General features: G+C 37.0%; 1 protein-coding gene across 2 annotated transcripts in view; it reads left to right on the plus strand.

Annotated features, from left to right (window-relative positions):
• The window catches only part of TMEM131 (transmembrane protein 131), a 266720-nt gene that overhangs the window by 85840 nt on the left and 163441 nt on the right, over positions 1–17439 (plus strand). For both annotated transcript variants that reach the window (XM_036262183.1, XM_036262185.1), the window contains exon 3: positions 5579–5619. In XM_036262183.1, coding sequence (XP_036118076.1) covers positions 5579–5619 — 41 coding nt within the window. The remainder of the gene's footprint in view (positions 1–5578; positions 5620–17439) is intronic.

A 17439-nucleotide genomic window follows, 5' to 3' on the forward strand; every position in this document is an offset into this window, starting at 1 on the left:
CACGAGGACATTTTTCCATTTTTTGTTCAGACAGAGTGGGAGGAGGAGGAGGAGAGAGAGAGAGAGAGAGAGAGAAACATCCACGTGAAAGGGACACATCGAGTGGCCGCCACCTGCACGACCCATTCAGGGCCGGGGACAAACTGCAACTGAGATACATGCCCTTAGCAGGAACCGAACCCGGGTCTCTCTGGACCACAGGCCAACGCTCTAATCCCTGAGCCAAACCGGCCAGGGCCTAGATAAGTTCTTGATGGGAGAGGGAGGAAGAAGACTAGCCTGTGCATTATAGAGTATTAGCATCCCTGGCTTCTGCCCTCTGGATGCCAGTAGCATAGCCCCGTTGGTTGGAATCATCAAAAATATCAAGACATTGGCCCTGGTTGGTGTGGGCTAGTTGGTTGGAGCATCCTTCCATGCACCAAGGGGTCTCGGGTATGATTCCTGGGTCAGGGCACATAACCCAGGTTGCGTATTTGATTCCTGGTCAGGGTGTATACGGGTGGCAGCCGATCCATGTTTCTCTCTCTCTCTCCCTCTCTCCCCCCTTCCTCCTTCCCCTTTCCTCTCTCTTTCAAATCAATAAAAACATATTCTTGTGTGAGGATTTAAGTAAAAGAGAGAGAGAGAGAGTGTGTGTGTATCAAGACATTGTCAAATGTCTCTGGAGGACAAATTGCCCCCAGTGGAGAACTATTTAGGGGTAAAATTATCATATCTGTTATTTTTGTGATAAGAGAATTCATATTTGAGAACATGCCACACGCATATATACATACATTTTTGCAGAGGCTGGTCATTCAATTGGAAGAATAGTCCATTTTCTTCCATATAGCCCTGTTTGGATTGCACATGCTTTTGAGAGACCATGCAGATTGTTCTGATATCTGGAGCCAGGTTTGCAGTCAGCTAGGCTGAGGCCCTTACATACAGTAGCAGCATAGTCTCTGAATTGCGGTTGGGAAGGAGTCTATATGCTTATCTTTTGAGATAGACACAGTGGAAAGAACATTTGGTATAAGTCAAAAATTACCAATTTTAAGTTTCTGTGATTCAGTGAAATTTAGTTTGATACTGAGTACTCCTAATAGACCCTTATCTCTGGACATGAATTCATAAAGTTCAAAAGTGCTTGCCGGTCAGATGGTGAAATATGAAATCTCATTGTCTTCCAGGGATTGTGTCATTATTTAGAGAGGATGATCATGTTTTCATAATGATTATTGGTCATTTGTTTCTTTAGCGTATTGCCTGTTCTTGCCCTTCACTTACATTTCAATCACAATATTCTTTTCTCCATTTTCTTTATTTTTTCTTATTGCTCTTGATTTATAAAAATTTTTACTTAAGAAGTAAGATTATTAATGTGTGGGTCATCCTTGCTTACTTTTTCTCCTCCACTTCCTCCTCTTTTGACACAATCCCTTTGTCTTTTTTAAATAGACAAGTTGATCTAATTTAATCATACTGTATTTATGTTTAATCCAGTCCATCTAACTTTTATGCTTTCCTTTTTGTTGTTTTCTCTCTTGATTTAGAGGCTTAATTTTCAGATATATATATAAGATATGTTTAAACCTTTACTTATCAAGTTAGTTTAGAAATAAAATAGTGTCTGCTGTGATCTCTCCCTGTCTCTCAGTATTTAGGGTGTATTGTTGGCATATCCTGAGTTTTTTTACTCTTTATTATAATTAAATAATTATTTTTCTATTATATGAGTTATACTTCAAAAGCAGCATTTACTTTTTAATTTTCTAACCTTACTTCCACAGTTCCTTTACTTTGAGTATTTACTTATCTTTCACAAGACAGCTTCCTTATTTGCAATTTTTCGTGAGTAGTCTTTTCAGCTAGATTGTCTTCCTGAAGGTTTTTTTCCCCCCACTCAAGAAAGTGTACATACACTTCCTGAGTCCCCTTTCTGTCAACTTCAAATAGGAACCAGTTTTGCTCTTCAAGAATTTGTTTTTTTTGAAGTGACATACAATAAACTGTCACTTAAGTAAGTGTAAGTGTAGACTTAGTGTACAATTTGAAAAGTTTGACATATTTATAAACCTGTGAAACCATCACCACAGTCAAGATGATGAACATATCCATCATCCATGAAAGTTTACTTGTGGTCTTTAGTAATCCTTCCACTCTCCCTCTCCATCTCTGGGCAACCACTGATCTGCTTTCTGTCACTATCAGTAAGTTTATATTATAAATCACTTTATATAAATGGAATCATACAGAGTATACTTTTAGCGGGTCTGACTCGGCATAATTATTTTGAGATTCATCCATGTTGCTGTTTGTATCAATAGTTTCTTTTTTCTATTCAAAGATTATTTTCTTTTAAAGTTATTTAGAATATAATGCATATTTATTGTAAAACAATAAATAAATGTTTAATGGGGGGGGGGGGAAGGTTCCCAGTCTTGAGTTTATTATTTTTGTTGCTGAGTAGTATTCCATTGTGCAGATAGCACATATTTCATGTATGCATTCACCTGTTAATGGAAATTTGGGTTGTTCCAAGTATTGACCAGTTACAACTAAAACTACTATAAACATTCATGTACAAGTCTTTGGATGGACATATGCTTGTGTTTTTCTTGGGCAAATGTCGAGGAATTCAGTGTTTAGGTCATATGGTAGGTAGGTGTATGTGTAAGAAATTGCCAGCCTTCTCTTAAAGTGGTGGTTCTGTTTTGCATTCCCACCAGGTATGGTATGTATGAAAGTTCCAGTTACTTCACATCCTCATCAATCATTTATATGACCAGTCTTTTCCATTTTGGACATTATGATAGGTGTGTAGTTTAAACTAGCTTTCCTTAGTAGCTGATACTGAGTATCTTTTCATGTGTTTAGCTGACATTTGTATAATTACCACTTTTTAAAAATTGGGTGGTTTATTATTCAGATCTTTATATGTCCAAGTTCTTAATCAAATATGTGATTTGCAAATATTTCCTCTCAGTGTGTGGTTTGCCTTTTCATTTTCATAACAAAGTCTTTTGGTGAGTGAGTATACCTACCAATTTTTAAATTTTATACCTAGTGGGTTTTTGCCTTGTTCATGAAATCTTTTTCTGTTTCAAGGTTACAAAGATAATTTCCTATGTTTTTTGGTTGAAGCTTTATACTTTTAGTTTTTATGCTTAGAACTCTAGTTTATCTAAAATTAGAGTGCATGGTGTGAGTGAAATAAGGATAAAGGCTTACTTTTCCCCTAGTAGGTTTGTCCAGTTGTTCCAGCTCCATTTGTTGAAATGGTATATGTTTCTCTATTGAATTGCATTGATAAATTTGTTGAAAATCAAATGACTGTAAATGTGAGTTCATTTCTGGACTTGATCCTTTTCTATTAATCTATTTGTCTTTATGCCAGTACCACACCATCTCCATTGCTCTTTTTTTGAGTGTGGTAAGATATGCATACCATAAAAAGTACATTTTTAACCAATGTACAGTTTAGTGGCATTCAGTATGTTTACATTTGTTTTCACATCAGCACCATCCAGCTCCAGAACTTTTTCATCGTCCCGTACTAAAACACCATAACTCCCCCTACCCCAAACCATTCTACTACACCATTCTGCTTTCTGTCTCTATGAATTTGAGTACCTCGTATGAGTGGAATCTTAAAGTATTTGTCCTTTTCTGACTACTTATGTCATAGCATAAATGTCTTCAAGGTTCATTCATGTTGTAGCATATATCAGAATTTCCATTCCTTTTGAGATTAAATAATGTTCTGTTGTATAAATTGCATTTTCTTTGTCCATTTATTGATAGGCAGAATAATATAGATATTATTCTGTGTGTGTGTGTATGCATATATTTATTTTTTAATCCTCACCTGAGGATATTTTTCTATTTATCTTCAGGTAGAGTGGGAAGTAGAGAGAGAGAGAGAGAGAGAGAGAGAGAGAACATCAATGTGAGAAGGACACATCAACTGGTTGCCTCCTGCACGACCCCGACCAGGGCTGGGGACAAATTGCAACCGAGGTATGTGTCCTTGACTGGAATCGAACCCGAGACTCATTGGTCCGCACGCCGATGCTCTACTGCTGAGCCAAACCAGCGAGGGCGGCAGAATAATATTTTTAAAATCATGTCTGTCTCTGTCTTTTACTCCTCCAGACCCCTTGTATTTCATTTAGAATATACACAATTCAAACTCCGCCCCCTTCCTAACTCCCCCTTCTCTCTAAGCTCAGCCAACTAGACTCGCTGTCTGTTTTTTGAACATCCAGGCTGCCCTGTACGAAGATCTCTGCACATGCTGTTTTCTCTTCCCCCTCCCAATCTTGCTTCCGCACACAGCTCTTTTTATCCTTTGGGTTTTAGTGTAAATCTTATCTCCGCAAACAGGCTTTCCCTCATCACATGTTTAAGCACGTCACCTCATCACCTGTTTATTCTCTGACACAGCACCTTCCCAGGATTTGCATAGTCCTTTATTCAGTATGTAAACACATAATTATTTAGGTTAAAAATTGTTTTCTTTAAGTTTTTTTTCCTTAATACCACTTATCCCCCTTACACCCTCTTCCACTCCCCCACCCCCACCCCCATAATCCATATTTATTTAGTTTTAAAATGGCTGCCTCCTCCAATACCTTGAGGTTCATAATGGCTGGAACTGTTATACACCAGCACCTGGCACCATAGTGGTAGACAGTGAACAGTAGCCTCACAAAGTGGTTGTGAAGAGTAGAGGACTCTTCTCATTGGAGGTGTTGGTCTGGCAAACTTAAAAAAATTAATCATATTACTTTGTGTTATTTCCATGTATGTTAAAATGTAATCCAAATTGTTCTCACACTTGAATTACAGGTTTTCCCAGTTATTTGAAAGCAGAGGTTGCTATGAAACCTTTCATAAGCTGAAAAGGCATAAAGCAGAGAAGCAATTATATCTATGGAAAAATTTTGAAGTGTTCCTACACCCAAAATTCAATGCAGGCACAATGTCTTTATTTTGTTCATCGTGATCAAAATGCTTAATTATGTCCAGTTTTATGCTAAAACTTTGCACCCTTATCAGCTCTTTCAGACTTTTCTGATACCCTGGCTCACAGCTTGCTAATTGACCCACAGAATCAGTGGTGATAAGGCCCAGAAGCTCCCAGGAGCAGCTCAGAGCTCCAGGCTGGATGCTGAGGGCTGTGATTGAGTATGGTTCTGGGGAAGGAGCTTGGCTGGGTCACTCGCTGCTGGGGTGCCCCTGCCTCTGTAACAGCAGCTGCAGAACAAACTCTGACTTCTATTTTAGCTTTTCACCTTTTTCTGTAAAAGCAGAAATCCTCTTTAGGTTTTTTTTGGTTAGTGAAAACAGGTACCAATATAGGTCTTTTGTGAAGCAAAGTGCCATAATGTGAATTTACAGAAAGCAAAGGATACCTGTATATATTGTGGCAAATCATTTCATGTGCTTTGGGGGATCAGGTTTAAACTGAAAATGCAAGTAAGCATAAGAGCAAGATTGAAATTACAGTAAAATATTTTGGGTATTTTGTACATCTGTAGTATAAAGATTTTGTTTTAGTATTTTTACCATTGTTTTCTTCCTTTCACAGACTGAGACAACACTTGGATTCAGTTCATATCAACAAAAAAGGTAAAGAAGGAATATATATTTTATAGTATATAAAATTGTTTTAGATTTAGTAAAATACTAGCATACTTTCAGTTCCTTCTGGGGGATTCCCCAACTCTTTCCCCATACTTTTTTGATGAAGAGGGAAAGCATATTATAAATTACATTATATCATGTATTTCAAGTATTGTGTATGGAAAACCAGGTTTAAATCTGAATTTGCATGGTGATACATTGTGTAGCATTCCTCCCTCATCATATATGAAGGGCTTTAACTCAGAGCTGAAACTTCCTGGCTTTGTCAGAGGATCAACTTTGTAATCCCTACTGACTTCTCTTGTGGCTCTCCCTGCCTTTATGAACTGACCATTGCTGCCCTCAGTATCACCAGAGGTCATTCTGTCTGCAGGCCCCTGGAGGGGGAACTGGGAGCAGTGAAATCCAGTCTCGTATCAAAAAGATGCCTTTTATTTTATTTTTAAAATATCTTTTTATTTTCAGAGAGAGGGGGAGAGGGAGAGAGAAACATTAATCATCTGCCTCCTGCACATCCCCTCTGGAGATCGAGCCTGCAACCTGGGCACATGCTCCAACAGAGAATTAAACCAGTGACCTCTCAGTGCATGGGTTGCACTGAGCCTCACTGGCCTGTTAAAAGATGCCTTTTGAACACAGATTCTCTGTGATTACAGGGGATCTGTTTTACCCTCGGGTATTAGGAGACTATATATACGCATGTGAATTTGAAGATGCCTTTCACACCTCCAGATTCTTTGGTCTTTTGGTAGCTTCTCACTTCTGTTATGGAGACAATATAATGAATGATACTGCCTGATTCCCTTTTATATCCTGTGAAGGCCTGCAGCTGTTTCTGGAGGGGAAGGGAGCACTTTCTGTGAATTAGAGATCCTTTATGCTAAAGTAAATCCAGAATTATCTTCACATTAATGAAATTCAGATGGCAAAAATAGAAAATTTTGAGAGAGAAGTAGCAAATACTCAGATTAAGGGTAGGTCAGATAAAAACTTTAATTCATAAATATGCTTAATAATGAAACCCCTTCAATAATCACTGTTTTTGCTCTTTTGCTCGTTCATATCTGCGGTTCAATGTCCCTACTTCTCTCTTGCTCTGTCCTTCTCCCTAATGTTATATATGCCTCTTAGGACCTGATCTAGTTGTGAACCCTGCCTAAAGGACATGCCCACTGCCAACAGTAAGGCATAGACTCCTCTGCTACTATAAACCATACTACCACCTTCTATCCTTCACCTTTTCCTAAATATTTTGGACGCGGGTGGATTGTTTCCAGACCACTGGGAGTCTAGCCTGATGCCACTTTGCTGGACCACCTAAGAACCGTAGAACTCTCTGACCCATCTGGAGCACAATTAGTGTTGAGAAAAGCATACCTGATATCTTGTACTTCTTCCTTGATCCTTTATTCCAGCATCGAGGAGATTAGTTATGGAATTATACTTGACTACATTTATGAAAATGATCTTCATCATGATCAAGATCTGGGCTTTGAGTTATTTTCCTAGTATAATGAGGAATTTACATGAATACATAATAATATTATGATCTCACATTCCACTTGTCTATTATCTACATCTGTCTGATGAACTACCACAAACCTTACTGGCATAAAACAATCATCTTACTATGCTGTCAGATTCTGTAGGGCAGGAATTTAGGCAGAGCACAGCAGAGACAGCTTGCCTCTGTTCCATGGTGATGGGGGCCTCTGCTGGAGAGACTCCAGAGCTGAGAATGACTTAGTAGCTGGGAGCTGGAGGTATAATCACTCTCATGTTGATGCTAGCTTGTTACATGGGACCTCAGCTTAGCTGTCATTGAGAACACCTACATGTAGGCCCCTTGTCTGGTCTTTTCACAAAGGTTTAGGCTTCTTCACAGTGTGATGGCTGGATTCCAAGAGTGAACATCCCAAAGAGAATCAGTGGAAACTGGATCACTTTTTATGACTTGTCCTCATATAGTTTTACTTCTGTCATATGTCCTTGGTCAGTTAGGTTGGCATGGATTTAAGGTATTGGTAGGTTTGTGGCAGAGACTTCCACCTACTGATGGCAGGACTATTGGAGAATTTGTAACAATCACACTTTTTTGTTCTTACCAAGACCACAAATTGGATAAACTTTAGGTTCAGATTGGTGTGCAGTATCTTTTGGGTATGGACTGGATTAGGCAGTAAACGTGTTTAGTCAGCACAGGCTGCTTTAACAAAATACCACACAGACTGGGCGCCTAAGAAACAGACATTTATTTCTCACAGTTCTGTAGGTTGGAAATTTAAGATCAAGTTGCCAGCAGGTTTGGTTCCCCAGTGGGGCTCTATTCTTGGCTTGCAGAGGTCCGCCTTTTCCTTTTTGTCCTCACATAGCAAAGAGAGAGAGAGAGAGGAAGCAAGCTTTCTGGTGTCTCTTCTTTTAAGGGCCTCACACTAATGACCTAATCGAAACATAAGTACCTCCCAGAAGCTCCATCTCTAACTGTCATCACTTTGAGGATAAGTATATTTCAACATATGAATTTGGGGAGGATAAATTCAGTCCATGCCAACATAAAAGTTTAAATTTAGATTTTATTCTCATACCAATTAACTAAAAACCAAAGAGCTATATTTATGAATAACATTTAATAAGTCATTTATTTCAAACATGTGACATGGAGCAAATGTAGTCTCTGTATTTACCTAGCAGTGAAGATCAGAACATAGCTTCCACACTGGGAGAAGTTAGCCAGTTCTTATATATGACTCAGTGCTACGCAGTCAAATTAAATAATGCCTGAGCTTTTGTTTAAACATGAATAACTTAAATGAACATGTATATGTAAAATAAAATGGGCTATGAATACATAAAATGTGCAATTATGTAACAACAGAAATGGTAAATGTATAGTTTTATCAGAACAGAAATTATAATCCTCCCCCCCTTTTTTTCTTTTTGAGTTCAAAAACAGACTTCTACGAAAGTGTCAGACTTAGTGAAAGTTATTATATAATCAGAGATGATTATAAACAAGAGAACCCAACAGATTGTCTTGTTGAGCCCCTTTGACACATGAGGAAGCTGAAGTTCATAGAACCAAGGGATGTGCCTAGGGTTAGAGGGGCACAGTTTTAGTTAGAATTCATTAGCTCCCTTTTTTTTTTTTTTTAACCCTCACCCAAGAATATATGTTCATTGCTTTTTAGAAAGAGAGGATGGGAGAGAGAGAGAGAAAGAGAAACACTGATTGGTTGCCTTCTGTATATACCTGACCTGGGATCTGACCTGCAACCTAGGTAATGTGCCCTGACTGGGAATTGAACCTGTAACCTTTTTGGTGTGGACCACCCAGGAAGGGCAGAATTCATTCTCCTGTGTTGCATTCTCTTTGACCATTCTTATATCAAATATGGAATCTTTCAATATTCACTGTATTTTCTCTCTTAGCCAATATTCCAAGATGGAGGAATATAGAGAATTAGTAGGACTTGGTGGGGGAAAGCGGTGAAAGAGGAGTAGGAATGCCAAAGGAGGCATGTGGAAGGAAAGTTGTCATGACTGAGAGTACATGGCAGGGAAGAGTATTGAAGAGAGGTTTTAGTTTCTTAAAGTATCTGCTCTGTGCTGGGGCTCTGGATAGACTCCCTGCCTTAAAGGGATCTTGAAAGAATGTGGAGACACCACTTCTAATGAGGTCATAAAGCATATGTGTTGCTGAAGTGACAGATGCAGTCTACCTTGTGAAAGAAAGCAGCATACTTGGAGAGGGTGTTAGAATCAGATCACCAAAGCCTCAGGTGTTAGTTGTAGGGGAGCAAGGTACCTAAGACACATGTGATTTAAAATACCTGTTTAAAAGCTTTGTGACATTTTGTGCTATATTTATATGGAAAAAAATTAACTTTATATTACCTCACAATATAAATCACAGTTAACTTAAAAAGGACAGTAGGCCTATATGTAAGAGCTAAAAGTATAAAATATTTACAGAAAATTTAGTAGAAAGGTTTGCAGCCTGGGCAAACTTTTATTAGGACTCCAAAAACACATACCATAAAAGGAAAAAAATGATAAATTGGACTTCATCAAAATTAAAAGATTCTGCTCTTCAAAAGGCACCGTTTTCCCCAGTTTTATTAAGATATAATTGATATATTTCATTATATAAGTTTAAGATATACAATATAATGATTCTATTTATGTATATATGCAGAATGATTACCACAGTAAATTTAGTTAACATCATCACCTCACAGTTAAAATTTTTTTCATGTGATGGGAAGTTTTTGAGATCTACTCTTTTAGAAACTTTTAAGTATTGTTAACTGTACTTACCATGCTGTATATTACATCCCCAGAAATTGTCTTACAGTAGGAAGTTCATAATTTTAATCACCTTTCCCTGTTTCCCTTCGCCCCACCACTTGCCTCTGGCAACTGTCAGTCTCCTCTTTGTTTCTATGAGGTTGGTTTTTTTTAGATTCCACATAATTGAGATCATACAGTATTTGTCTTTCACTGTCTGACTAATTTCACTTAGCATAATGCACTGAAGGTCCATCCCTATTGTTGTAAGTGGCAGGACTTTAAAAAAATGTCTGAATAATATTCCATTCTGTATATATGCCACATTCTCTTTTTCCATTTATCTGTTGATGGACACTTAGGTTGTTTTTATGTTTAGGCTATTATTATAAATAATGTTGCAGTGAACATGGAATATAGATATCTCTTTGACATAGTGATTTCACTTCCTTCAGATATATAACCAGAAATGGAATTGCTGGTTTATATTGTAGTTCTGTTTTTAATATTTTGAGGAATTTTTACATTGTCTTTTATAGTGGCTATACCAATTTACATTCCCATCAACAGTGTGTAAGGGTACCCTTTTCTCTACATCCTCCAGCACTTACAGTCTAACTTTTTTATGTTTATAAAATATTTAATTAATTTTAATTACTTTTAATATTATATTTTATTGGTTGTGGTGTACAGCATAGTGGTTCAAAAGTCATATACTTTACAGAGTGTTCCCTGATATTTCCAGTACCCACCTGGCACTATACATAGTTAATTGCAGTATTATTGACAATATTCCTTGTGCTGTATGTTACATCCCCGTGACTTTTGTGACTACCAATTTGTACTTCTTAGTTCCTTTACCTCTTTTACCCAGTCCCCCAACCCTCTGCCCTGTGGCAGCCACCAGTCTGCTACTTTCTGTGTCAATGAGTATTTCAGTTTTGTTTGTTCATTTACTTTGTTCTTTAGATTTCACATATAAGTGAAATTAAATGGTATTTGTCTTTCTCTGACTTATTTCACTGAGCATACTACCCTCTAGGTTCATTCATGTTGTCACCAATGGTAAGAGTTCATTCTTTTTTATGGCTGAGTTCATTCTTTTTTTATACCACAAATTGTGGTACAATTTGTAAATGTACCACAGCTTTTTTTATCCACTCATCTACTGATAGGCACTTGAGCTGCTTCCAAATCTTAGCTATTGTAAATAATGCTGCAATGAACAAAGGGGTGCATATATTCTTTTGAATTAGTGTTTTGGATTTCTTCAGATAAATCCCCAGAAGTGGAATCATTGGGTCATAAGGCAGTTCCTTTTTTGGGGGTGGGGGGAACTCCATACTGTTTTCCATAGTGGCTGTACCAATCTGCATTCCTGCCATTAGTGCATGAGGGTTCCCTTTTTTCCACATCCTCACCAACACTTGTCATTTGTGGGTTTATTGATGATAACCATTCTGACAGGTATGAAGTGACATCTCTTTGTGGTTTTAATTTGCATTTCTCTGACAGTGACATTGAGCATCTTTTCATATGCTCATTGGCCATCTTTAAATTTCTTTTTGGAGAAGTGTCTATTCAGGTCGTCTGTCCATTTTTAAATTGGATTGTTTGAGTGATGAGTAGTAATATATTTTCTTTATAAATTTTGGATATTAACTCCTTATCAGATGTATCATTGGCAAAGATGTTTTGCCATTTAGTAGGGTTTTTTTTTCCATTTTGTTGATGTGTTCCTTTGCTATGTAAAAACTTTGTTTGATGTAGTCCCATTTTTTTATTTTTTATTTTGTTTTCCTTTCCCAAGGAGTTATAGCAGAAAAAAATATTGCTAAAAGAAATGTCAGAGATTTTGCTGCCTGTGTTTTCTTCTAGGAGTTTTAAGGTTTTGAGTTTACATTTGAATCTTTAATCCATTTTGAGTTTATTCTTGTATATGGTATAAGAAGGCAGTCTAGTTTCTTTCTTTTTTCCCCCTTTATTGATTTTTAGGGAGAGATGAAGGGAGAGGGAAAGAGATAGAAACATTGATGAGACAGAACATTGACTGGCCGCCTCCTGCATGCCTCCCATCGGGGACCCAGATCACAACCTGGGCATGTGCCTCAACCAGGAATCAAACCAGCAACCTCAATGCATAGGTTGACACTCAACCACTGAGCCACACCAGCCGGACTCTTTTTTTTTTTTTTTTGGCATGTATCTGTCCAATTTTTCCAGCACTTTTTATTGTATAGATCATCTTTACCCCCTTGTATGTTCTTGCCTCCTTTGTCAAATATTAATTGACCATATAAGCATGGATTTCTTTCTTTCTTTTTCATTCATTTATATGTCTGTTTTTATGCCAGTACCATGCTGTTTTAATTACTGTGACCTTGTAGTATAGTTTGATATCAGGTAGCATGATACCTTCCATTTTTTCTTTCTTTTTCAGTATTGCTGTGGTTCCATATATACTTTTGGATAATTTGTTCCAGTTCTGTGAAATATGCCATTGATATTTTGGTAGAAATTGCATTGAATCTATAGATTGCTTTAGATTGCTTTTAGGTAGTATCAGTGTTTTAATGATGTTAATTCTTCCTATCCGTGAACATTGTATATGTTCCCATTTATTTGTATCTTCCTCAGTTTCTTTCGTCAGGATCTTAAAATTTTTCTAATATAGGTCTTTTACCTATTTGGTTACATTTATTCCTAGGTATTTTTATGCAATTGTAAATGGAATTGTTTTCTTAATTTCTCTTTGTGTGATAGTTCATTATTGGTGTATAAAAATATGACCAATTTCTGAATATTAATTATGCATCCTGCTACTTTACTGAATTAATTTTTCAGTTCTAGCAGTTTTTTGGTGGAGTCTTTAGGGTTCTCTATGTACGGTATCATGTAATCTGCAAATAATGACAGTTTTACTTCTTCCTTTCCAATTTGAATGCCTTTTATTTTTCTTCTTCTCTGATCATTGTGACTAGGACTTCCACTACTATATTGGATAAGAGTGAAGAAAGCAGACATTCCTCTCTTGTTCCTGATCTTAATGGAAACACTTTTAGTTTTTGCCCATTGAGTATAATGTTAGCTGTAGGTTTGTCACATATGGCCTTTATTATGTTGAGGTATGTTTCCTCTGTTCCCACTTTGCTGAGAGTTTTTATCATAAATGAGTGCTGGATTTTTGTCACATTCTTTGTCTGCATCTATTGATGTGATCATAGGAAATTTATCCTTCGTTTTGTTTATGTGGTGTATCACATTGATTTGCAGATATTATACCAACCCAGCATCCCTGGAGTAAATTCCACCTGATGATGTTATATGATCTTTTAATGTATTGCTGAATTTGGTTTGCTAATATTTTATCTTTTTGATAACAGCTGTTCTAACACCTGTGAGTTAATATCTCATTGTAGTTTTGATTTGCATTTCCCCAGTGATTAGTGTTGTTAACGAGCACCTTTTCGTGTACCTCTTAGACATTTGAGTATCTTCTTTGGAAAAAAATGTCTATTCAGGTTCTTTGCCCATTTTTAATTTGAATTATTTGCCCCCCCCCCCCCCCTTTTTGAGCTGTTGAATTCCTTCTATATTTTGGATATTCTTTATCAGATGTGTGGTTTGGAAATATATTTTCCCATTCTGTTGGTTGTCTTTTCATTTTATTGATGGTCTCTTTTATTTTGCAGAAGCTTTTTAGTTTGATGTAGTCCCACTTGACTATTTTTTATTTTGTTGTTTGTACATAGATGTCATAGCCAAAAAATCATTGCCAGAATCCATGTCAAGGAGCTTTCTCCTTGTGTTTCCTCCTAAATTTTTTATGATTTCAGGTTTTACTTTTAATCCATATTGAGGTAATTTTTGTGGGTGGTATGAGACATGGGTCTAGTTTTATTCTTTTGCATGTGAATATCTATCTTTCCTAACACAATTTATTGAGGAGACCATCTTTTCTCCATTGAGTTTTTTTTGGGGGGGGGGGGGAGGCTTTCTTGTCAAATATTAGTTGACTCTGTATGCTTGGGTTTATTTCTGGGTTGTCTTATCTGTTCCATTGGTCTGTGTGTCTCTTTATGCTAGTACCATACTGTTTTAATTATTATAGCTTTGTAATATAGTTGTTCAATTCCACTGCTTCCTTATTGATTCTTTGTCTGGATGATCTAGCTATTCTTGATAGTGGAGTATTAAAGTCTCCAGCTATTACTGTATTTCTGTTTATTTATTTTACTAATTATGTTGATATTTGTGTGAAATATTTGGGTACCCTGATGTTGGGGGACATAAATATTAATACTTTTTATGTCATCTTGATAATTAACCCCTTTGTCATCATATAATGAACTTCTTTGCCTCTGACCATGTTTACCTTAAAGTTTATTTTGTCTGATATAAGTGTAGCTATCCTTGCTTTATTTTAGTTATCATTTTGTTGACATATTTTTTTTCTATCCTGTCACTCTCAATTTGTGTGTATATTTAAATTTGAAGTTAGTCTCCTATAAGCAGCATATCTTTGGATCTTGTTTTTTTTTTTCATTCATTTAGCCATTCTGTCTTTTTATTTATTTATTTTTTTTTATCTTTTTTGTGGAAAATATTACAGATGTCCCTCCTTTTTACCCTCATTGAAAACTCCATGCCGCTTCTGCCTCACTCCATGTCTTCATCATGTATGCACATAAGTTCTTTGTTTTATCTCTTTCTACCCCCCACTCCCATCCCTTTCCTTTGAATTCATCAGTCTGTTCCCTACTTCCATGTCTCTGGGTCTGTTTTGTTTGTAAGCTTATTTTGGTCACTATATTCCACAAATAAGTGAGATCATGTGCTACTTGTCTTTCTCTGACTGGCTTATTTTACTTAGCATAATACTCTCCAGGTCCCTCATGTTCTCTCAAAGGGTAGAGATCTTTTTTTTAGCAGCTACGTAGTATTCCATTATATAAACATACCACAGCATTTTTATCCACTCATCTACTTTGGCTGTTTCCAGATCTTAGCTATTGTAAACAGCGCTGCCATGAACATAGGGGTGCATATATTCTTTCAGATTGATGTTTTTTTTTAATCCTCACCCGAGGACATTTTTTCATTTTTCTATTCAGATAAAGCAGGAGGAAGAGAGAGAGAGAGAGAAACATTGATGTGAAAGGTACACATCGAGTGGCTGCCACCTGCACGACCCAACCAGGACCAGGGACAAACTGCAACTGAAGTACCTGCCCTTAGCAGTAACTGATTCTGGGTCTCTCTGGATCACAGGTCGACATAACTGCTGAGCCAAACCGGCCAGGGCTATGATTGGTGTTTCAGGCTTCTTAGGATACATTCCTAGAAGTAGGATCACTGGGTCAAATGTCAGTTCTATTTTTAATTTTTTGAGGAAATGCCATATTGTTTTCCATAGAGGCTACACTAGTCAGCCTTCCCACCAGCAGTGTACTAGGAGTACCCTTTTCACCACATTCTTGCCGCCATTTGTTGTTTGATGATTTGTTCATGGTAGCCACTCTGGCAGGTGTGAGGTGATGCCTTATAGTCATTTTCATTTGCATCTCTCTGATGATTAGTGTCATTGAGCATTTTTTCTTATGTCTCTTAGCCATTTGTATGTCCTCTTTGGAGAAGTATCTATTCAGGTCCTCTGCCCAGTTATTAATTAGATTGTTTGTCTTCCTTTTGTTGTATAGTATGAATACTTTATGTATTTTGGAAATTAACCCCTTATCTGATGCATCATTGGCAATTATGGTCTCCCATACAGTGGGTTCCCTTTCCATTTTGATGGTTGTTTCTTTTGCTGTGCAGAAATTTTTAGTTTGATGTAGCCCCATTTATTATTTTTTTCCATTGTTTCTCTTGCCCTAGGTGATGTATAGGTGAAAATTCTGCTATGTGTGATGTCTGAGATATTGCTGCCTACGTTTTCTTCTAGGATTTTTATGGTTTCATGACTTACATTTAAGTCTTTTATCTATTTTGAGTTTATTCTTGTGTATGCTATAAGTTGGTGGTCTAGTTTCATTTTTAGTTTTTTGCATGTAGCTGTCCATTTTCCCAACACACACCATTTATTGAAGAGACTTGTCTTTATTCCATTGTAACATCTTGCCTCCTTTGTCAAATGTTCATTGAGCATAGTGTCTTGGTTTGATTTCTGAGATCTCTGTTCTGTTCCATCCATCTATACGCCTGTTCTTGTGTTAGTACCAGGCTGTTTTGATTACAGTGGCTAGGTAGTATAACCTGACATCCAGTATTGTGATCCCTACAACTTTGTTCTTTTTCAAGGTTGCTGCGGCTATTTGGGGTCTTTTATGGTTCCATATAAACTTTAGGAGTATTTCTTCTAGATCTATAAAATAATGCCGTTGGTATTTTAATAGTGCATTGAATCTTTATATTGTTTTGGTAAGTATGGGCATGTTAGTGATGTTAATTCTTGCAATCCATGAACATGATATATGCTTCCACTTTTTTTATATCTTTCTCTATTTCTTTTTCAGTGTCCTGTAGAACATTTTCTGAGAACAAACAGGTCTTTTACCTCCTTGGTTAAGTTTATTTCTTAAGATATCTTAATTTTTGGTTGCAATGGTAAATGGGATTGTTTTTTTAGTTTCTCTTTCTATGTGTTCATTCTTGATGTATAAAAATGCCAATGATTTCTGGATGTTGATTTGTATCCTGCTACTTTGCCAAATTCATTTATTAAATCTAGTAGGTTTTTGGTGGCGTCTCTAGAGTTTTCTATGTACAACATCACATCATCTGTAGATAATGACAGTTCTACTCCCCCCTTTACAATTTAGACCCCTTTTATTTTTTCTTTTTGTCTGATTGCTGTGGCTAAAACTTCCAGTACTATGCTTTTTTTTTTTTAATCCTCACCCGAGGACACTTTTCCATTTTTTTGTTCAGACAGGGTGGGAGGGAGAGAGAGGAAGAGAGAGAGAGAGAGAGAGAAACATCAACGTGAAAGGGACACATGGAGTGGCTGCCACCTGCATGACCCAACCAGGGCTGGGGACAAACTGCAACCGAGGTACGCGCCCTTAGCAGGAACCGAACCTGGGTCCCTCTGGACCACAGGCCAACGTTCTAACCGCTAAGCCAAACTGGCCAGGGCAACTTCCAGTACTATGTTGAGTAAGAGTGGCAAAAGCGGATATCCTTGTCTTGTGCCTGTTGTAAAGGAAAATGCTTTTAATTATTGCCCTTTGAGTATGATATTGGCTGTAGGTTTTTCATATATGGTCTTTATTGTGTTGATGTATAATCCCTCTGTTCCCATTTTGCTAAGTGTTTTTATCAAAAATGGGTGCTGGATTTTGTTAAGTGTTTTTTCAGCATCTGTTGATGTGATCATATGATTTTATCTTTCATTTTGTTTGTGTGGTATATCACATTTACTGATTTGTGAATATTGTAACAGCCTTCAATTCCTGGGATAAATCCCACTTGATCGTGGTAAATACTTTTTTTTAATATGTTGCTGGATTCAGTTTG

The sequence above is a fragment of the Molossus molossus genome, unplaced genomic scaffold, assembly GCF_014108415.1.
Source record: "Molossus molossus isolate mMolMol1 unplaced genomic scaffold, mMolMol1.p scaffold_m16_p_15, whole genome shotgun sequence".
Classification (NCBI taxonomy): Eukaryota; Metazoa; Chordata; class Mammalia; order Chiroptera; family Molossidae; genus Molossus; species Molossus molossus.